Source organism: Dendrobium catenatum, unplaced genomic scaffold (assembly GCF_001605985.2).
Source record: "Dendrobium catenatum unplaced genomic scaffold, ASM160598v2 original_scaffold_51051, whole genome shotgun sequence".
NCBI lineage: Eukaryota > Viridiplantae > Streptophyta > Magnoliopsida > Asparagales > Orchidaceae > Dendrobium > Dendrobium catenatum.
Window position 1 is genome coordinate 124,422 of NW_021369505.1, and position 23,745 is coordinate 148,166.

At 34.7% G+C, this 23,745-nt stretch overlaps 2 protein-coding genes across 2 annotated transcripts; one reads left to right on the forward strand and one right to left on the reverse strand.

Annotated features, from left to right (window-relative positions):
- The first annotated feature begins 1,115 nt into the window (after positions 1-1,115).
- Positions 1,116-14,650, forward strand: LOC110116063 (cytochrome c oxidase subunit 5b-1, mitochondrial). The gene is made up of 6 exons (XM_020849508.2): positions 1,116-1,474; positions 1,561-1,652; positions 1,755-1,805; positions 13,217-13,283; positions 13,512-13,591; positions 14,291-14,650. The coding sequence occupies exons 1-6, from the start codon at positions 1,324-1,326 to the stop codon at positions 14,351-14,353; spliced, it is 504 nt and encodes a 167-aa protein (XP_020705167.1). The 5' UTR covers positions 1,116-1,323; the 3' UTR covers positions 14,354-14,650.
- Positions 14,651-20,250: 5,600 nt separating this feature from the next.
- Positions 20,251-21,116, reverse strand: LOC110116038 (ABA-inducible protein PHV A1). The gene is made up of 3 exons (XM_020849478.2): positions 20,966-21,116; positions 20,554-20,721; positions 20,251-20,473 (listed from the first exon to the last, which is right to left on the reverse strand). Exons 1-3 carry the CDS (start codon positions 21,023-21,025, stop codon positions 20,393-20,395), a joined length of 309 nt encoding a protein of 102 aa, XP_020705137.1. The 5' UTR covers positions 21,026-21,116; the 3' UTR covers positions 20,251-20,392.
- Positions 21,117-23,745: the final 2,629 nt, after the last annotated feature.

A 23,745-nucleotide genomic window follows, 5' to 3' on the forward strand; every position in this document is an offset into this window, starting at 1 on the left:
CGTAGTTTAGATGGTTCATAATTTAATTTCATATGTTTTCTAATTTGATAATGCATTTAATCTAAGCCCTTCTTGATGATGTATCATTTTAGGGCATCTCCAACAGAAAATGTCAATTTTCACTCCAAAATGACGTGAAACTAAAAAATGTCGTAATTCATTTCCAATCGAACTCCATTTGCCTCGTTTGCAGAGGTAACGGTCGTTTTCTTCTTTCGTGCGTTTCTTCACAAGTTCGGTACCGAAAAATAGAGAAGATGAACAGTGCAACACCAATATTGGCGTCCCACTGTTCACCCGCAATCAAATTGCGGAGATTTTACCGTTCGACTGGAGCTCGCGAGCGACGTCATTCAAACGTTTGGAGTTCGGTTGGAGATGCCCTTAAGGTAGAATTAATATTTGATGATTTTGATAGAATAATGAAGCATGAGCGTAATTCAAAATCCTTAAACATAATAGCTATTATTAAGTATTTTTGTTTTGTTTTGTAGGTTCTAAGCTACAATATTTTATTAATTAATACTTTTTTGTTCACACATCAAAAGTTTAATTTTAATTAATTTTAATAAATTTTTATTTTTATCAACACTCTTATTTCATCACTAAATTTAAATATATGATTAGAGGAACAATTTAATCATGGGAAATTCATAAATATATTTATAATATACAATTTTTGAATGTTAATTAATTTAATTATATTTATTTAGTATTTTAGTTCTATTATTTAATAATTAAATTAATTATATTGAATGAAAAATACGATAGAGATGAAATTAAAAACTAGGGTTATAAAAATAATCCCATTCTAATATCTGGACTTATTTTTTTTAGGGGATTTACATATTTGTCATTTTTTAATTTCATATTATTTACAATTTAATATCTAAAATTTTAATATTAGACTTCCATCTTTTATATAAAATTTTAATATCAAATATTCATATATTTTATTCTTATTATTTATATCAACCTATATATTTTAATATTTTTATTAATTATATGAGTGGTAGATATATAATATTTAAATTTTAGATGATAGATATTTTTTAAATAACATCAAATAAAGTTTATGTATTTAAATCACATTTTTTGTTTTCATTGGCGTAGCGAAATTTTTTCTCCGTGAAAAAGTCTAGCCCTAAACAGCCGCGCCTCCCTGTAAATAGCCCTATGAAGCTCGCACTGTCGATGGCAATACGGAAGGGACATCTGTCGTCCAATAAGGAAGCGTAGACAAAGCCGCCGGGAAGAAGATCGAGGATTTTAGCACGCGATCAAACGAGAATTTCCTGAGAATTCCTTCGCTGCTGATATAATATGTGGCGTAGAGTTTCCTCTCAGCTCCATGCGTTCGCTCCATGGCGATCAGCCTTACAGATCCACCGCCCGGCTGCAGCCGGCGACGCCCTGCGGTGTGGAGCCATGAATTCGACCAGAAGGACCGTTCGCTTCTTCTCCGTTGAGTCTGGTACGCTCTACCTCTGAATTTCTAAGTACACAATTCGATTTTGCTTGGTTGGGGGCGGAGGCGATGATTCCATTTTAGTTGTTTAGGTAATGCGCCACCTCCAACTAAAAAGAGGGTGGAGGACATTATGCCGATCGCCACGGGGCTAGAGCGGGAGGAGCTGGAGGCGGAGCTTGAGGTGAGTGAGCCGTGCCTTGTTGAATCTGAGATATTCTTCTGTGGTTCATGTGTTTGCTGAGAGATTGATGGATTATTTCGGTATTTTTATTCTATGGCGCAGGGAAAGAAGCGGTTTGACATGGATGCTCCTGTCGGCCCATTTGGCACCAAGGTTAGCGACCTGGAAATTGTGGATCTGTGTATCATGAGCTGTTCCTGAACTGGATTTTTGTGTTATCGTTTTTTTTCCTTGTCATTTTGAGTAGTTTGAATGCTCTTTTTAAATTTGTTCTTTTATAGCTTTCTGTTCACTTAATTCTCATTGCTAGCCGAGATTTTCCTTTTTCTATTTACTATAGATGTTTGCACCCTTGTTCTGTTATAGATGACACTGATGTCTATGATTGTTTGAAAAAACATGTTTATGCAAAGTGCTTTGATCACATTGGTTGCTAGCTTTTAATAACCAAACAACTTTAGTATATTCTTGCTTATCCCAATTTCTGCTGTTCTAGTACCATAGAGAAATTACTGTACGCTGTACTCTATGGTTTTCCTCGTCAAGGTTTACAACCTTAATGAGAAAATCTTGTTTTTTTTACACTTGTGTTACATCAATCTCTTGAATTCACTTGATGTGCTCACAAATTTGTCAGCTTTCAATTTTCATGCAATTTTAGATGCCCCAGTAGGAGCAGCACATTATTCTCCTGTCCTGAAAGTTAAAAATGGAATGATTCCAGCATATAAATCGATGACCTGCAACTGGAAAATTATCAAGGTCCATAGATTGCTTTAAGATGGTTGATTTGAGGATGAAGAATTTATAGAACCCTCGAAGATCACAATTTTTTCAAACTTGGGTTTGAATTCTATTGGGACTTTAGAAACACTAAGGTTGGAAAGTAGCATGGTCCTTGAGTTTTATACTTAAAATTCTTAAATAGGTTGTCTTTCTGGTAAGGATAAGAGGGTATTGTCTTAGATTTTTTTCCAAGGGCTGTTTCAATTATCTCTCTTGATTCTTGATTTGTTCGAAAATTTCCCTTATAATTTATACCAATGGCTGGGATCTATTCACTCATATTCCTTTGACGGCTCCTATTTTATTGAATAGAATTAGAGGAGTTTGGAATTTTATTTTTCCTTGTCCTTTTCCTATTTATATACTTTTATATTGATTATAGAGGTGCTTGCAAAGGATATTTAAAGCGAGATGTCTTGTTTTATGCTTTTAGCATATGACTAGTTCCAATTGGTGAGACATCTATTGAAGTAAGTAGAAATATAGAATAATGGAGAAAATTCTTAGAAAATAAATAATTTAGAATTAGCAAAACAAAATTTGAGTGTATGATATTATTCATTGTCAATTATTTTGTTAAAATATAAAGTAATATCTAGGTGTAAAAGGTTTATGCTTCTTGGATCCATTATAAGAAAGAATAATTATATAATTTTTAGAGATAAGGGTATGAGTAAAATGGAGAAATATCTCAAGAGTATTATATGATATGAGAATATTATAGATTTAAATGTAAATTTATTAAACTTGAATGTAAATTTTATTAAACTACAATTAGATCTTATATGTTGAATGGATCTAAGTGTATAAAAATCTATGATAGCTAAGTTGGGTGTGATAGAGATAAAAATTTAAGGTTGATGTGTGGCTAACCCAATAAGGATAAATAAAAAAATGATTATAATAGAGGGATGCAAAGCATTAATGAAACGTTAGGCAGTTGAAAGTCGGAGCAGATTACACGACCGAAAGTTCGATCGAACTTTGTTGTCCAAGTCGGAGGAAGAGAGCGTGCGAACGAGAGAAAACAGAGAACAAGCGAATGAGAGGGAGCGGCGGAAATGCTTATAAGAACTAAGAAGAAGCCCTAAGTCTAATAAGGGCGCTCTATTTACGCATGAATGAGTCTGGCGAACAAAATGAGTCGAGGCAGCGCCTCTTTCGCCTTGGCGCCTCGCGCCCAGGGGCGTACGCCTCAGTTGAAAGAAGCGTACGCTTTGCCCGAACACTTGAGGCTTACGCCTTAGTCCGCCCAGTCCACGCCTCGACTCGAGGTGCGCCTCAAGGCTTCCGCCTCATACGCCTTTTTAAACGATGGTCGAGAATGGGTGAATAATTTAGAAATTGGGCACCAAGATGATAAAAATGCTTCAAGGTTGAGAGATGATTGAGCACCAAATATAGTAGTCCGCGGTTCATATTATTTCAGCATTAAACCAATCCCCAAATCCATTTTAGTTATTTTTTATTAATTGTATTGAGTCAACTGGTCTAATCCTATATTAAACCCAAAATCGGTTTATAAAAACACTATAAATAGATCTTTGATGCTGTAATTTCTATTCAAAAAATAATATTTTTGCTTTCATTTTTTTCTTTTCTAGTCTCTTTTCTTTCCCATTCTTCCTCAAGGAGTCCGCACCTACTCAAAAGGTGCTTTCACCTTCTTGATGTAGATCAAGAAGCATAACATTGTAGCATGTAATAAAGTTGTAATGGAAATGTAATTTAACTGTGATTTGTGTCGGGGCATATGAGAACTAATTGCAAGCTTATTTCAAGTCTGAAATGTGCAGTTTATGGCATGAACAGGAGCAGATTAGATTCTGTTGAGAATTTTTGTTATCTGTTTGTCTAGGGATGAGCAACTTTCCTAGAATTCTTAATATTTCTAGAGCTACAATTGATGGCATTTCATAGTTAGAATATAGTTACTATTTGGAAAGTGGTTGCCAATGAACATCGCTTCTACGGTCTCTCTAATATAATCATTTCTCAGTATGTACTCGTTGTACCTCACATTTATCATAATATTTTCAACTTGGCTAAATTGGGATTCAATCATCTAAAAGATAACATATAAAAAGAAAAAGAAACTCTCTAACCTATTTGACACGCCCATGCTAAGTGTAAGGAATCATCATTGAAGCCATGCACCAACTTATTAGCCCTTCATTGGGTTGCGAGTAGCTAATTGTTGGTGCAAGACTGCAAGTGTTCCACATAGGGTTGTTCGTTGCAAGAGCAACCTTGTTGAAAAAGTCTTCAAATTCTTCTGACATTTAAGGGCGGCAATGCCCATTACTCTTTCTCTATCCATATAATTTGGAAATAATAAATTTGATGTCAAAGGAGAGAAATGATTTGTTGAAGCCTTGTCAAGCGCTTCTCCTTGGTCATTTGGTGAGGCTTGACGGTTTGGCTTGTGTTGTGGTGTGTGCGATGCTCTATATAGTAGAGTGGAACTAAGTGGGAGAAGATGAAAGTCACATGCTTAGATCATTTAATGGAAATAAAAATCTAAATAATCAATAATATAAAATTTATTTTATAACCTTAAAAAATATATATTAAAATTATGTGCGCTATAGAGGCTATGCGCCATGTGTTGTTACCCATGCATAGCTTAAATATTGTCCGCTATTTTGAACCTCTTGCACTGCTCTTTGAAAATGATGTAGAGGGTGCATTGCACTGTGTTATGCGTAATAGCATGTGCTATTTTATGCCATTAAGCCTCACAACATCACCTACTTTCAATACAACCTAATCTTCACCTCAGACCCCATCCTCCACTCCCCTTTTTCGACTGGGCCAAATGTGTTGATGTGAAATTGGGACACTCCATCTAAGAAATCTATGGGCAATTCTATGGCGTTCCATTCTCCATCAATGTAAATACTTGTGATTGTCTTCAACTATGTACAAATTCACCTTTTTTCACTTTCGTTCTCCTTCACATTCATCTTAATATACCTTATAGGGCATGAAGCAGTTCATATCGCCTTGTTGTGAAATTTGAAGGCTTGGAGTCAAGAGGATGGATTGTTGATTCATGGTTGTTGGAGATGAGTTGGGTTTGGACATAGTTTCCTCTCTTATGGTAACACAAAGCTCAGCCTCGGGAGGAGGCGTGATAGACAAGATTGCTATGTGGTAAAAGGTTGCGTGATTGATAGACAGTACAAATTGAAAGCAGAGGGAGAAAACACATGTTTTCATTTATTATGAGTTAGAATAAAACAAAAACAAAATGTATTAAAAAGACATAAAACATAACCAGCATTTAAAAAAAATAAATTATTTGCTTGTATGGAGTTTATTTTTTCATTTATGATATGAATTTATGACCTTTCTTATGTGAGGCCATGTTGCTTTTTTAACCATACAAATTAGTTTAGAAATATAGTGTTGTTTTATTGTTAGTATAATTTTAGGAGTAAATTGTATTTCCTCAGGGGAGTCCTCTTATCAAAATTTTAATTTTATGCTAAATTTCCTTTTTTTACCTTTTATTTATGCCCTTTAATGCGTTATTAGCGAAATTGGTTTTGTGATGGCATCTAGCTGCTATCTATTTTGTTGCTTTTTCTCCTATTTGACATTGTGTTATTTTTATGTTTCTTTTTTGTCATGCTATCATACCATATTTACCTTCTAGTTTTGTTTCGCATGTGCATTGAAGAACCCTTTCCCCCCTTCCATGCTTCAAAACCATGGTGAGTATATTTGAGGAATTTTTCTTGCCTTGCAACTTTATTTCTCATGGCACAACACAACATCATCAGTTGAAGTAGAATAGTCTGCGGGTATGCCTTCTTCATGTTTTCTATTTTTTAGAATTTGACATTTGATAATTGCAATTCTAATAAAAATATGTGGCAAAAAGTGCTATTATGCATGTGTACTACGACTTCTTTAATTATGGTACAAGACATATAGAGCATATTCTTCATCATATCGAGTACCCGTGATTCTATTTTAACCAAACATAACAATACAACACAACACTATCAAATGAAGATTTGTAGATTTTTTATGCAAGCCTATCACTTTTTTTTGCAAGCCTATCACTTTTGAAGTCTAGATGAAGGAGCATATTACAATGAAGGAAATATAGTACATGCACTATGGTGATACTTAATAAAAGAAAGGCAATACCGCACATACACATTTATATGTGCAGGGTTTGGATGAATGTTAGTAAAAATGATAATTAACTATCCTATAAGTATTAGGTCATATTCTGACATATCTTATGCTTAAAATTGAAGCATGATTTTATTCTTTACAAAACTCTTCGTAGGAATGGGCTTTGAAAGAAAATTCTTGTTCCGCGAGAGTCAGGGAATTAATCATTATAGGAGGTAAGCTAAATACTAGATAAAGTGCCACTCAAAGATTTTTATTCTTTTTATTTGAGAATCTCATATTCCTAGTTTTTTATTTTTCATAGGCATAGACCTTTTGTTCTTGATCACCCTCCCTCTTGATTGGAGGAGAGAATTTTTCATAAGACTAGTTTTGAGACTTCTAAGTTTACTTTATGATGGCTTCATATATTATCCAACCTTCCACGATGTTGTTTGATTAGGAAGCTGCTCATATGCTCATGATAGATAATGGAGGAATAGCAACAATTAATATCATTGACTTGAGTATTCTTATTAGCAATTATTGATTTCATCATCTGATGGAATCTTATAAATTGCATTTGTAAATCTTGCTAAGGGGTCCTTGCATCCCAATTTGACTAACATCGGTTTTGGTGCTTTGTCAGATGCACTAGATGACTCGGACTCATTACTCATAGAGTTGGCAATTAAGTTGGCTTTCCCCTTTCTTTTAGTTTTTGTGATTCAATAGCACATTTGAGGTATGACAATCAAGTATGAAGGGATTTGGTTTGTCCTTGCTGACTTAGGATTTTGGACCCATTGATTAATCAACATAATATTGACTTCTTTGTGAGATGAATCTTTTAAATTAATTCCCTTGACAAGCTTTAGGTGGTGGGTATATAAGTGGTCACTCTAAGCACATAGTAGTTGCGGTTTATTTTTTTGGTCATTTTATTTTTATATTTTTATTTTTGAAGCTCTGGGTTTGTGGATACTCGGTGTTTTATGCAAAGATCCCTTCCGTTGTGACTTATTTTGAGAATGCCATTCATTATGAGATGTTAGTTGCTTGATGGGCCCTTCAACCTAGATACTTGAGGCTTATTCTTCTTGACTTTAAGGAGTATTGATGCTGGTGGTGATCCCTCCAATTGTTATATTCGCTTCCCTCCAATTGTTATATTCGCTTATAGATTGTATTATGGGGAAGATGTAGTTCTCAAGGTTTTTTTTTTGAGGCAATGGTGGCGATGTAACCCCTCAACTTATGATCTTCTATAATAACATTCATATCTACGAGGTGGATACCTCCATGCATTTAGTTTAAGAAAGGGGGCATTTTATTTATACTTTAAGTAGATGATAATATATCTAAATGATTTTTAATAATCATGCCCATCATCTAGGGTTGGGTCTTGAATTATTCACTTGATTCAAATATTTAATATTAAGTGGAAATATTAATTATGCCTCGAGTTATAGTTATCAGTAACTACATCCAACATTGGGTTTTGGTTCTTGAATTATTAATTTGATCTTATTTTTTAAGGGGAAAGTAGCAACATTGACTATCCCTCCGATTATGTTAAATAATTGTCATTTTTTGTACATTCAATGTACTCTAGGTTGACTCTCTTAGAGGTAGTCATCCTTGTTGTAATAGGAGGTGATGACACTTGTAATTGCTAGGCACATAGCTCCAAATGAGGGTCTTATCAGCTATCTTATAGGGTTGTATTTGCATGCAAGAGTTGGTGCACAAGGTTTGTCATTTGGTTGGCGAATTTTTTGGAGTTTGTTAGGGGTACCCTCTGCTCAAATTTTATTGAGCTTTGGAAAATGATGGAAATTGACATCTAATTGGTGTAGAGTTTTTCAATTTGTATTTATTAGGCCCAACTTTTGGAACTCAAAGACCTGGTCTTACCACCTTGGTTTGGGGTAGGCACCAAGATTTTGAACTTGTTATATTTTATAAATTAGGGGTTGTTGAATTGTTAACGCACAAATTGAGGCAACAAACAAATGCTCTATTTAAGCCTCGATGCTTCACCCATGCCAATTGTTCTTCTACACTCTTGGAAAGACTGATGATGACCTAAGAACCCAACTTGAATAGCCTAATTTGCTCAACTACCTGGTGCGATTTAGGTGAATTGTCTGTTCAATCAGACCTTAGAGAAATTTCTTTTTATTATTTTTGGACAGTTGTTAGCCATAAACTGTGCCAACTTTGCTGTCGGTGGCCAGAGGGGTATGGGCAAATCTCACATTTTCCAGAACATTCATATCGTTTTTGAATTTTTTTAGAAAAATAGATATTTTTTATAATTTTCCCACATGAAAGACATGATTATGTGCCTTGAAATGGACTTGGGAACATCTAAGCCATCTTTTTTTTTTTTTGAATAATTTTGGAATATTTATTTATGACTTTTTTTTTCTGTATTTTTTTTAAGTCATCAATATATTTTCCCATTGTATTTTGTAATTTCAAAAAAGTCCAAGGGCCCTATTTCAAACTTCTAAATTCAATTTGTTACTCACACTAATAACACAATTATTGGCATGGATGAAAAAGTTTAATTAAAAAGACCCTGACACAAAACAAAAGATTCAAGGGCAATCAAATATCATGTGGTGACATCATAATACTTGAGGCATATTATGGGATTATTAGTGCCATGGTGTATCATAAATACTCCCACGGCCTAAGGTTGTAATGGGGACCCATAATATACCGCAGGTGTTGAGGCTAAACGTCATGGGTTCTCGAGATAGACAAGAAGCTAAGCTATAAATAAATGAATTTATTTGTTAGTTTTTGAATGTTCATAGCTTATTCTTTGTGCCGGTAAGGAGGGAGGCGGAGGGACTCTCATTTGACTTCATATGTGTCCCAACCAAGTTCATTTTTGGTTCCCAGTGATGAGCCTGTATCATTTTGTGTGCGATATATATTTTTATACTTCATTTACATTACACGCTCTTGGTTTGGTTCTACTTATTTTGTTTATTATATTGTTCGATGCTGATCAATGTTCATTTCAACTATATTTTTGTGATGTACTTGTGGTGAAGGGCGCAATTATTTTATCTAAATCTTGATTTTATAGAAAATTATGAGATTTGCATAGCTCCAAATGAGGTCTTGTTTGCTGTGCTCAGATTTTATTTAGTTTTGGAATAATGGGGGAAATTGACAACAGATTACCCAACTAATTCAACTCAAAGAGCGGTCTTACTACCTCATTGTGCAGTAACGATTGAGATGTGAATTATTATTATTTTTTATAGTACGAGGGTTTGTTAAATTCTTGGCACTTATAGATTGAGTCCACAAACACACATTCTACCTTGTTTATCAAGTTTCTTGCAAGTCTTGCATCACCAAGGTCAGTAAGTCTTTAGTGCTTTTCGAAATACAAAAGATGACATGAAATCCTAAATTGTATCTCCTAATCAACTATGACTTTTTGGAGCAGTCCATGCGAATTGTTGATACAATTAGGTTCAAGTGAGGTTTCATTTATTATTTTTTGATAGCTGTTGGATCAAAATTGTGCCAACTTTGCCTTTGGTGGATAAAGGGGTTTTCTGCATATCCCATATTTTCCCCAACATTCATAATTTTTTTCTTCTTCTTATTATTTTTTTAATTTGGGTTTTGCTTCTGTATTTTCCTTCAATGAAAGATTGATAAGTGCATGCCTTGAAATGGATTTTGGATCATTTGAACCAACTTTGCCTTTGTTTTTTTTGGGATATTTTTTATTATTAATTTGGAATCACTAGGATATATTCTATTTTTTATTTTGCAATTTCAAAAAAGAAAATGTTATATTCTACACTTGTAAATATGACTTGATGTGCACATTGAGGCGACATAGGCTTATTGGTGTGGATGAAAAGTTTGATTTAAAAGCTCTGAGACATAGCATGAAATAAAGTTTCATGGTCAAATCGATTATATTGTTTCATCTTATATGGTCAAATCATAGCGCTAGCGCCTAAGATTTATCGTTGGTGAATTTGCAACACTATACATTGTTAGTTTTCACCAATGGTTGGCACCTACAATTTATCATTGGTGTACCTGTAGTATCACGGGCACTCAAGAGAAACAAGTAGCCAAGCTATCAATGAGGTACTTTATGTGCATGTTTTATACTGTTTAGATCTAATTCTTTTGTTTCACCTTCTTAATGGTGAAGTTGTGTGTCAGACTAAAAGAAATGAGGTGGTGTGCAAGGCACTATGACTAAATGAGCCTCTGTAGCTTCAAAAAAGCGTGCATGGGTGGTGCATGAAACACTAAGTAGAAGCAAAAAATCTTTACCATATCAAAGAAGTCCCGCATAAGAGCTTGAGATAGGGATTCACTTCAAAGAAATGTAAAATAAATTCATTGTGTGCCCCATTATTTTAAGAACTTTTATGTGGTTACATTGTTAGCCTTAACTCTGCAAAGAGCAAAATGTACCCCCCCCCCCCCATTAGCTGGAGTCGTTGATGCATAGACATTGAAGAAAAAGACACATATGCACAAAAAAACTTCTCTCCCTCACCCTTCCTTTCATTTTATAGATGGGAGAAAGGGTGTTTGTTGAGCTCCGGACTAGGAGTTTCTTCCCAATGATATTTGTCTTGAACTTTTGATGATATAGAGGGTTAAGGACATATGCCGTGATTTGCCATTCTCCCACCACTGTCCAGGGTGTGGATTCCATCGCTAGACTACAAATTGGGTCTATCAATATGGCCCATGCTTCCTATAGTTTCACATTGTGGAACCAAAATAGACTTTAAAAGTAATGTATGATGTTGTTTTATTGGAAAGTTTATTTTTTATTTATGCTTTCTCTAGCGACACATTGTGGAACTAAAATAGATATAAAAAGTAAAGAATTATTTGTTTTATCTGATGGTTTATTTGTTAAAATACCTGGGCATCAATGTATTTGAGAAGGTATTCTTTATGAATACGAACAATAACAACAACTTTTAATCCCACTATGTAGGTCAGCTATATGAATCTTTTTATTTTCCATTGTATCTTATTAAGAGTCCAATTCTTATTTAAATCTAATAAAAATGTCTTTTTTAATATTTCTAACCAGTCTTTTTAAGTCTATTTCTATCTTTCTTAACATAGGTCGAATCTAGGGGTGCAAACGAGTTGAGTCAAGCTCGAGTCACAGCTAACTCGAGGTAGACTCGTCACTCAAATAAAGAGCTCGAACTCAAGCTCGAGTCAAGCCCAAAGAACTAGCTCGAACTCGACTCGAGCATTCTTTCTTAGGCTCTGAGAGCTAGACTCAATATAAGTTGTGTCGGGATTTCTTCTTCATCAAACAAAGTCACAGACTGCCTTTCCCCAAAAAAAAAAGTCACAGATCATTTTACAGCTAGATATCCGAGAAGAACAAGCGAATATTGGGGAGGAAGAAGCGGGTTTAGCTTTTTTTTTTTGTTTTGAAAAGGTTACCAAGTACATAACCATTATTTTTTTTGGGGAAGATGACCATTAATTAATAATGAAAAAACTGCGGAAAGCTATTGTGATGTTTTGTTTTAAATGCTATTATTAAACATATAAAATTTGAATATTTATTTGACTTAAAAAACATTTTTTTAATATTTAATTTATTTAAACCAGCTCGCAAGTCTACGAGCTGAGCTTAATCAAACTCGAACTCATTTGATATTCGAGCTCGTGGCTCGATAAGCTAGACTCGCAAGCTTGTTAGCAAGTAGAGTTCGAGCTGGCTCACGAGTCGGCTTGGCTCATTTACACCCCTAGTCGGATCTAATATATCTACTTTCCTAATAAGGTCATCGAAAGGTCAATATTTTATTTGACCACCCCATCTAAGACGACTCTCTTTAATCTTACCTGCCACTGATCCAACCTTTTCATATATATACTCATTTCACATTTTGTCTTTAAGAGGCTTAAGCTGCTCATCCACTTGAGCATCCTCAATCTCTACAATACCTAAGTTAATTTATGTTTTTCTTTTAATGGCCAACATTATTATTATTATTATTATTATTATTATTATTATTTTTTAATGGCCAACATTATGTAACACAAAGTATCTCAAGTCTCACAACCACTATATAAAATTTTTCCTTAAGGGGTACTTTTCTATCACATAATAGGTTTGAAGCATTCTTCCATTTAACCATCCAACTTGAATTTTATTAATAATATCTCAATCTATTTCACTATCGTTTTAAACAATAGACCCAAGATATCTAAAATGGAAAAAAAAAAAAACCTTGTTTCAACTGCTATAATCTTAAGCTTTTCATTGATAGTAGTCAAATTAAGTTTGCCTTATATATCATAATTTTAGTTGGTCAATAGTTAAATTCATTTTCTTTTTCCCATATTTAGCGGCCTTTTTTTATGCTTATTTATTTGATAAGTAGTTTTACCTTACATATTGAAGTTCGTAATGTTTCTGTTGCTGCTGATTTATGATGACATTCCAAACGTAAAATTGAGATTAAACAATGTAAAAATTACTCCCTTCTATGTGGTTATTGATGCCAATTTCTGTCACATGGACATTACCTTAATAATATTTAGTTTATCTTCTTTTCTATTTGATGATTGCGAAACATTTGACTGTTGTAATCTACGCACAGGAAGCACCTGCTGTGATTCAGTCATATTATGACAAAAGGATAGTTGGTTGTCCTGGAGGTGAAGGAGGTAAATGTGCCTTTTTCCTTTGCTGGTTACCCTTAGATACTTCGACTAATGTTCCATACTTCACAAAGTTCATCTTCAGGGGTTTTCTTGCATCCATTACTAACTTGTTTGTGCATTATATTTATATCTACAAAAGAGAAATCAATCGTTTAGACTTGAAACATCGGAGTGAATGGGGTTTCATTAATTCAAGTGATTTTTTTTTTGTTTATGTTTTTTGTTCTCTAGAGGATGAGCACGATGTTGTGTGGTTCTGGCTAGAGAAGGGCAAGCCACATGAATGTCCCGTGTGCTCCCAATATTTTGTGGTAAGTAGACTATGATTCTTACTGATCTTTACGTTGATTTTTATGCCAGCTATGTTGCACCGATACACCTTTTTATGAAGGCGTGCTGTATCGGATACGTGTTGGATATGGATACACGTTCGATACGACACCGATACGTCCAGCTATGTTACATCGATACACCAATTAAAAATAATATTTAATTTCAGAAGGACACGCTTATCCGATACGCATGTCCCGTTGATAAACTAAAAAAAAATTCCGAATTTTTTTTTAATTTTTATTTTTTTGTTAAAAAAAAAAATCCTAGAAAAATGACACAAAGAGGACTAATATTGAGAAGTTGTTCGAGCCAACCAAAGGAGTATGGAAGGAAAAAGGAGTAGACTAGACATTTAATGCTTACTTTTATTTTAATATTATAAGCTACAAGGCTACAAATGATGTTTCTTTCATTTTTTGTCATTTCAAATATTATTTTTTGATTGATTTCTTAATTTTAATGTATGATTTATAAATTATAATGTCATGTCTGTGTCATGAGTCATACCCGTATCCTATATTTTTAAGAATTGACGTGTACCGTATCCGTGTCGCCGTGTCGCCGTATTTGTATCGGTGCAACATTGTATGCCAGTAAGTCGCATCATCATTGTATGTTTTGCTAGTTAGTGAGTTCGTTCCTAATTAGTTTCCATTTCTGCTCTTTTCACTTTCCAGTTGGAGGTTGTTGGCCCAGGAGGGCCTCCAGATGGACATGGTGATGATGATGAACATCATTAAGGAAGCAGGAGTTTATTTTTTGCAAATAAGATTTGGCGAGTGTTGTAGTAAGCTGCTGAAAAGCTAGAACTTTCAAACAGCTTATTGTTTTTTGTTTTGTTTTACATTTTCGAGTAGTTTATTCAGCCACTTTTTGATATCTTTTCTAGGGTCATTAATGCTTATTCAAATAATTGATGGATGAATTAAGCTCCATTATGTTTCTTCTGTTTTGACCAGCCATATAACGATTGTAATTTTTTCCAGAATTACATATGTTTTATCAGGATAATTAATCACTTTACCATCTTTTGTTCAGTTTCACCCCTGAAATATATAAACAGAGTAAAGATTAGCTATTTTCTCATGAATGACCAGTCCAGTTTGCATGTCCTGAATTTTTTCTTAAAAGAAGTATACAGAAATTAAGGCATCTTTAAAATTTCACGCTATGGTGCGCAGTTGAAGTATATTTTTTAATTATTTATATGTCAAATGTCCTGAAGAACAACATTTTCAATTTTTTTTTTAAATTTAATGTAAATATATTAGTTTTTTAGGGTTTAGGGTGTATTCTTCAAATTGTTTTTTAAAATGTAAATAGGTCAATTATATGTGTTAGGAAAATTATGTTTGTTTTTCAAATACATAGCTGTGTATTGATGTATGCAAATTTAGATATAAGTTCATATCAATACAAAGTATTATATTTGTTCACTTTTTGAGCTTTTTGAGCTTGTGCATATCTGTATATTAATTAAATTATGTTTGTAATGTATTTATACTCCTAATATGCAGCTGTGTACAAGCTTAGATATAAGCTTATAGCAATACACAATGCTATATTTTTTTCATTTGGAAGTTTTTTGAGCTTGTACATAACTGTGTAATAGAGAAATTATATTCGTTATGTGTTTATTCTTCTAATACACAGTCGTGTATTATTGTGCACAAGCTTAGAGCAATCACAGTGTTATATTTGTTTATTTGAAAGTTTCTTGAGCTTGTACACATTTATGTATTAGTGAAATTATGTTCGTAATGTGTTTATACTCCTAATATACATTTGTATATTATTGTGTACATGCTTAGATACAAGTTTATATCAACATAGAGTATTGTATTTGTTCATTTGGAAGTTTTTTGAGCTTGTACACAACTGTGTATTAGAAAAAATTATGTTCGTAATGTGTTTATGCTCCTAATACAGAGCTGTGTATTGCTGTGTAAACTTAGATATATGCTTCGCATGTTTGAATCAAGGGTTTTCGTTCTACTTGAGGACTTCTTTGGTCTAAATGGAGACAATATTTCATGAGTAGAATGAGTGAGATGATTGAGGCGTTGAGGGGATTTAGAGATGGGGAGGGGACTTTCTGAGGATAATTGGGGGGTTGAGAGGTGGGAGGTGGAGAAGGAATTTTCTGAGTAGAATGAGGTGGATAAATCTACAGGAGGTTTATTTTCATCTGCACAAAAGTGATTGTCAAAATAAGCACACAAACAAATCACATTACATATCCTATTATGTTAAGTGGGGCAGAGTGTCATCCCCCCATCTTGAAGGATCAAATAAATTCGAGACATGTATTTCGTTATAAAATAAATGATTGGCCGAACGAAGGAAACAGGGTCTTGCGATATTATCTATTTTAGATGCTTCAATTGATGTGTGCTTCAGAAATCAAATCTATATATAATCATGAGTAAGATTAGTTCCAAATTAAGTATTAATTAAAGAGATCCTTAGATGCTGTTAGCATTCACAATTAGCAATGGTACAAAACCATTTATATAACCTAGTGGTATGGAATTAACAAATTTTATGACAATAACATCGAACTGAGCAACTAAGAAGTCTCTAATGGCCGCTGTCCAATTGCAAGATGAGAACTCATCTATTATGTGCAACACTGATTAGACTCGTCGAGGTTCTATAATCATAGATTCCTCTAAATGTTGATGTTCTACAATGAAATTTGAGATTTGGAGTGTACATCTGCAAACATTGTGTGGATGGGTTAACAAAATTTTCAACATAATTTTTCCAATATAGAGGCGTGGACAAGTTCCAAAATATTTAAAACGAACAAAAATAAAATAAAAAATATTGTAATGGTTGTCTCAAAGCCTGTACATAACAATACACATCTGTTTATTATGTTAAATTTACATATATCTAATATAATATCCCCAATACACTACTATGTACAACCTCCAAAAGATTTAAAATGAGCAAAAATAATACAGAAAATATTAGAATTGTTGTCTCAAAGCCTATGCACAATAATACACAGTCATGTATTATGTTAAATAAAAATATATCCAACATAATTCATCTAATACACAGCTGTGCACAAGCTCAAAAAACTTTCAAAAAAATAAATTTTACATAGAAACTATTGAAATGGTTGTCTCAAAGCCTGTACGTAGCAATACACAATTGTGTATTAGGTTAAATAAATATGTTTCCAACATAATTTATCTAATATACAACTGTGTACAACCTCAAAAGATTTAAAATGAACAAAAATAATACAAAAACTATTGGAATTGTTGTCTTAAAGCTTGTGCACATAAATACAAACTTATTTGGTCCGGTGAACGTACGCAGCTCTACGTTCGGCCACCAATCTTATAACGCCACGTAGCATGCAGAAAACCGCGGACCTGACCCGGTGAATAGTGGGTTTGGCGCACGTGCGTATTTTAATCCTTGACGACCCGACAAACAGCCCGTCACCCTTTCGTTAAAAATTCAAATATTTACCTACATTACTGCTCGGTATTGCTAGGTATTGTCAATTTTGCTCGGCAATAACCAATACCAAGCAATACCGAGCAAATACCGAGCAATACCGAGCAAATACCGAGCAATACCGAGTTTTTCTAGAAAAACTCGGTACAACTCGGTATTGCTCGGTATTGGTCTTCACAGAGCGGTATTTCTCGTTATTGCCAAACAATACCTAGCAATACTGAGCAAATACCGAGTAATACATCGCAATACGCGAACATAGCAATCCCGAGTTCCGGTTCGGGTCAAGTCGTCGGGCCGCGCGGTAAAGAGTAAGAGCAGGTGGCGACATATTATTGATGGCCGAACGTAGCTCTACGTCCGGTCAGAGGACGTAATAATTGTTCCATAAATTCACACCTATATATATATAAGCTCAAAAAACTTTCAAATGAATAAATTCTTCACGTAAAATATTGAAATCATTGTAAGAAAGCATGTACACAATAGGGGTGTCAATATTTGAACCAATCTAAAACTAGATTTATTGACTAGATGGCCTCTTAAAAGTCCGCATAGATTTGAAATCATTGTAAGAAAGCTCAACCGATTGATAACCAATCTAAAACTAGATTTATATGTCTTCCACAAATAAATTTGGAACCAATAGAATAACTCCCATAGTAAGTGTAGTGGTGATGGGCTTGGGCTGGGACGCTAGATGGCCTCTTAAAAGTCCGCATAGATTTGATCTATTGAAAAAAAAGGTCCTTTTAGGTATTACTAGTTGCTATATACTCCCCAGTTAGGTTGTGAACAAGGTTTATTGATTAGAAAATAGAGATTATGAAATTTTTACCAAACGCATAATCCTATTCTTAAACTAGTTATTTCAATCAGCTTTATAAACCTGCAATAACTTCCTGATTCTGTTTTGTTCCCCCCCTCCACGCACACCCAACTCATGCGCAATTGAACTTCCATTGCTTACCTTGTTATTTTATAATATCAAACAAATTATTAGAGGTGTCAATTTTTGACACGACCCGAACCTGATTCAGAAAAATCATGGTTCGGATCAACCAGTTTGAGAAACAGGTCTAGTTCGGGTTCAACAAACTGATCTGTTTCAAAAAAAAAAAAAAGTCGAGTTCGGGTTGACCCGGCAAACCAAAAATGACCCGAAAACCCTCTGCCTGCGTCTGCTACACTCTCTGTGCGAAGCGTCGAGTGCTCGCCCTGCCCGGTCGAACCCGAGTTCGTATACTGCTGCGCCGCCCGAAGAGTCGAGTCGCATCTTGAAGCGTCAAGTCACATGAATCCCGAAGCGTCGAGTCGCTTTGAGTGCACGGTGCGGAGCGGTGCGTCCCGATGTGTTGAGTCGCGTAGCTGGCTCGCTACATCGCGTGCTGCCGTTGCCTCTTGCCGCTGATGCTGCTGCTTCACCACTGTCGTTGCCGCTGCGTCGCCGGGAGTAGCAACCGGAAACCCAATCGTTTGAGATTTATTTCAAAAATTCAGGTAGTGTCTTGTCAACCCGTTAACCCTCATGGGTCGGGTACGGGTTGAAAAAGTCGGCCCGGTTATAAAAACGGATCGTGCTTAGGTTGACCCGTTTAGAGATGAGTCAACTGGGGTTCGACCCGAACCGGTCCACTAACCCGAATTGACACCCTTAACCTGCAACAGCTTTCTGATTCTGTTTTGATTGTATTTATTATTTGTAGTCTACTTTAGTTGCACAACTTCTAATTTTAGGCTAGACTGCAACAACAAGATCTATCAGATCCTATATGACCGACAAACCAGATAATCAATTAAACTAGTGTTCCAGTAAGCAATATTTGGAAGGGTCATTAGTATTTTGGAGGAGCGTGTCGGTAGGCTTCCTGGGAGGCTTGCCACTTGCATTTTTTGGCTATTGAATAGAGCTTGTGGAGAGTTTTTGGATCAGAAGGTTCAGTCACAGTAAAAACAACAGTGGTAGTATCACCAAAAGTGTCTTTTAGCACATCAAATTTATTGGAAGATATAATATTTTTTGATGCAGGATCATTATGAAATTTGATGGTTTGATCAGGCTTGTGCAGCTCAAGGGGGATGGTTGTGTAAGTGTTGATGAAGATGTGGCTGCATTTTCATTTTGGAGGGGCTTGGAAGTGAAAGTTTGAGGATCAGTTTGATGAGTGGGAGGTTTTCGAAGACTAGAATTGTACAGTTGGCGCATTCTCTGATTCCTACCTCGATTAAAAATTTATTTATTATATGAATATTTAGATAATTTGTTCACCTTAATTTTTTTTACTCTTTATTATAGGAGTTTTTAGATAATTGCCCCCCTAAAAAAATTAAAATATTATATGATCTTTAGGTTTCTCTTTGACAAAGCTAGAGGAGGCGAGAAAGGAAGAAGAAACTAGAGAGCCGTTACTAGGGCGAAAAAATCCTAGCAAAGCCCCCCGGTTAAGCCCATCTAATCAGTCGCGCGACGTCATAGTGAAATCCTGCATTAATCTGTATGCTCGAATATGAGTGTCAAAATCACGAAATGAAAGAGCTAATTGATGGCCTAAATTATCCTCTTAACTATGAACTTTTATTACATCCGGTGCAAGGACGTAGAGGAACGTCCGGTCGGAGCCAAATTTTCGTCAAAAAACTCGGTATTTTCTCGGTACAACTAGGTATTATTTGATAATAACGATGAATACCGCTTTTTAAAGACCAATACCGAGTTATACCGAGCTATATCATATCGAGAAATACCGAGTTGTACCGAGTTTTTTCTAAGAAAAACTCGGTATAACTTTTGTATAACTCGGTATTGCTCAAGATAGCTCGAAATAACTCGGTATTGGGATTTCACATGATGTTATTCCTCGTTATTATTTGATATTGCTCGGTGTTTACTCGGTACAACTCAGTATTTGGCAGGAGTTTGCCTCCAACCGGACGTTCCTCTACGTCCGGTCGGAGGACGTAATAATTGTTCCTTAACTATAGATCAAATATTTGTAAACCTTATATTTGATCTTTCACCTCTTGCATTAAGAAATAATAATTTTATTTCAGAACTATTTTATTTATAATTTTTAGTCTTTTACACTAATTCTTCTTCTAATTTTAGACTAGATTGCAACAACAAGATTTATCAGATCCCATCTGAATGACTAACCAGATATTGAACTATAGAAAAATCAACTGTCTTAATATTATTTAAATATTATTCAAACCAAAGCACTTCAAGAAACCATACAAATAGAAACTACTATAACAAAACATCCAAATTCAAACTCTTTAATCTGTTTCTTCATTAGTAGCCCCTATTTCTTTTCACCAATTCCCAAAGTGTTCTTCACCGCTTCCGTTGTTCCTTGCGCAGCATTCTTCACCGTCTCAGTAGCCTGCTCACAGTCAGTTCAACTTATTATAATATTTCATATAATCGGTAATTAAAATCATATATAATTGTAAATAATAATACCTGCTGTAGAAAGCCACCAGTCTTCTCCTTTCCCTCTACTGCATGCTCCTTGGCCGCCTCAGCCGTGTTAGACGCCTTGTCCTTGGCTCCTGCCGCCGCGTCCGATGCCTTCTCCTTGGCTCCGGCCGCTGTGTCCGACGCCTTTCCGAGCAGCTCATTTTTTTTCTCCTGCAACGACGGAACCAGAAAGTAAAGTGTGAATACAAATGGCCATTTTTTAGGAAGGAGCGCATTTGTGTTGAAAATAAGGAAAAACAGCGTTTTAGGATATAAATTTAAAAAGCAGCGAATATGCCAAACGGTTTGGCGCATTCAAAGAATGCGCCGAACATAATGGCGCTACGCTCGTTTCAAAAATTTGGCCAATACAAATTATATTTGTTCTCATAGAGAGAGAGAGAGAGAGGGAAACCTGAGTTTGGCCTTTGGCCTCGCCGGCATGGTAGGCAGCTTTGTCCTCATTCGACGCCATTGTTATTTTCTTCCTTTCTTGCTCAACACTACGATCAACTTAGGCAATAGGTGTGTTTGTAATGGAGAAGAGGGCGGAGCTTTATAGGAGGAGAAGTGCGTTGCCTGACTAACACGTGTCTTCGGGTGCATGGATAAGGCGACACGTTTAAGGCACCTGTCACGAGGGGGATGGTCGCATCGCAATGGTCGGCGAAGTACAGCTAATCAACACAGTTACATTATCGTAACACCTAAGGTTTTATCTGATAATAATGTATATTATCCTCAACCGCTGATTTTTATCAACTAAGTTCGCTCAACGACAAAAAATAAAAAATAATTAAAAAAAAAGAAATCAAATTGTTGTATAAAATTTTTTATACATATTTTGATAATAGATTTCTATTTAGGGGTTTTTACATACATACCACTTTATTTGTTTCATATTACATATTTAACACCTAATTTTTAAATATTACATTAATACCACCTAAATACTATTCATTTTTTTTTTCTGAAATTGTTCTAATTAAGTACGTGTTCTTTGGATCTTTATTAGTTTTTTTAAAAAAAAAGAAATAACGTATTTTATTTGATAAATAAAAATTAATGTAAAGTTATCTGGTGCCTGACAAATGTTTTGCTTCTGAGTATTTCAGAAATAAGATGGAGGTCTAAAATTGAAATTTTAGATAAAAATCTCAAAGCTAATTTTTGTTGACTAGAGAAATTATTACGTGCGGTCGTGCACTGAATGCCATCTGGAGGCGAATCATGACGCACCACATCACCATTTTGCTGTATAACATGACTACATACTGTACCAGATGATGTGACGCATCCTGACATCCGAATGATTTGATGACCACACATAATAGTTTATGTATAGACTACCTGCTCTATCATAGGGTAGACCAACTAGTAATTCAGCTGGTCAATGTGCTGGGCATGAGCACCACTCCACACAATGACCTCCAGAGGACCACCAGACTAGCCCTCTAAGGTTTTGTTAAAGATGGTTGCATTGTTTTATAAAATTGATTGTGATATTTCTTTAGAGAAAATAATTTCTCTATTATAAATTTATAATTGTAGGAAATAAATTTTTAACGTAATTTTTTTAAAAATAGTGAGAAAACAATGAAGAAATAATGAACAAACGAAATTGCAATAGCACTGCTAAAACCGAAGGAGTCAGAAAACTGTCCCAAATAGATCCTATGGGCTCACTTTTTTATTTTTCACATCCACTGTGACATCCTTGGATTGCTTTCAAAGCAACGAGCATTTTGATAATGGCAACCATCAGTTTGATTACAAGGATTTCAGTATGTTAATTATGTAGTCTTCAGACATATTTGGCTAGCTGTTCCTGAATCGAAGTAATGATGCTGTTCTTAACAAACACAATTGCAGATCTTGACTGAGACTTCATTTTTTTTGCTTCTTAAAACTTTATTTAGTATAAAAGTTTAGATTTTTGTACTTGAAAGCTGCGTTAAGAAGAGTAAAAAACTCGTCCCAAACAAAGCTTGAGACGATGGTTGCTAACAGAAACTCCTGACCTGCGTTGTAAATGGCTAACTTGAAGGCCATGGAGTGTGGAGACAAAAGTACCATAATACAAACTCCAGCGAAAGTAATTTGAGATTTGCTGCAATGAGCCTGTAAACAACAATTGGATTACTAATACAACTAACATTTTTTTATAAACCACTGGGAAATCAGTAGCATATATAATGATAAATCAGAAAATTTAACCCATAAATTTTCTTTGTCAACATAAAAAGAAGCTGTCCATATCTGAAGGAGAGGTTTATCAGAGATGAGCCAGAGACCTCCATTCTCAGGAGCTGAAGTTCAAGAAACCATCGCAAACGCTAAAACCTGAAAATTCTCAGAAATATGGAAAACACTTTAGCTAAAAATTCAATAACAGAGCCAAAAAACTAAGCAAAAATAGATCTCAAACACTTTGCTTGAAACAATCCAAAATTATGATATGTTTGTGTGAATTCAAACTAATAAATCATCTCATCAATTTCTCAAACAAGAAGAATCATGAAACATGCATAAATACTGACAAACCTGGACAGCAAAGAAAGGGAGTGAAAATTTTGGTTGCAGGAGCGCAGCTAGGATTGGGAAAATAAGTGGATGGGTTGCTATATAATACAAGTAGTGGGCCACAAATTATTATTTATAATCCATTAATTAAAAATATAATCTTAATGATGAATCGAATAACTACTAATTGAAATTCCTTATTAAATTAAAAATCTTGTTATTCAAAATTTTTAATTTGGACACTTAATGACTCTCCTACAACCAATGTCTGCATTCGGTTTTTGAGTAATTAGATCTATTATTTAATAATTACAACAAAGACTCACGAGAATGCTATTTTATTAATGCTGATTTTTTTCGGAATTTCCACATCAGAAGCTCTCAACAACTCTACATTCTTTTTCACAAATCCTATCAAGTAAAACTTACTAAAGTTCATCCTCTACACTTCTTCCTCAAATCTTCAAAGCTATAACATCATATAATCACATGGCATGGGTCATAGAGGTGTGGAATTTTCCGAACTATGAGATAATTAAATAGAGTTCTATATTCTAATGTGATCTATTCTGAGCAAAAAATATGAGTATTTTACAATTAAAGGTTAGTTCATGCTACTCTTTGTTTCTTACTAATATGGTTTTGCTATCAGCTCTAAAATAATGGCAGTGC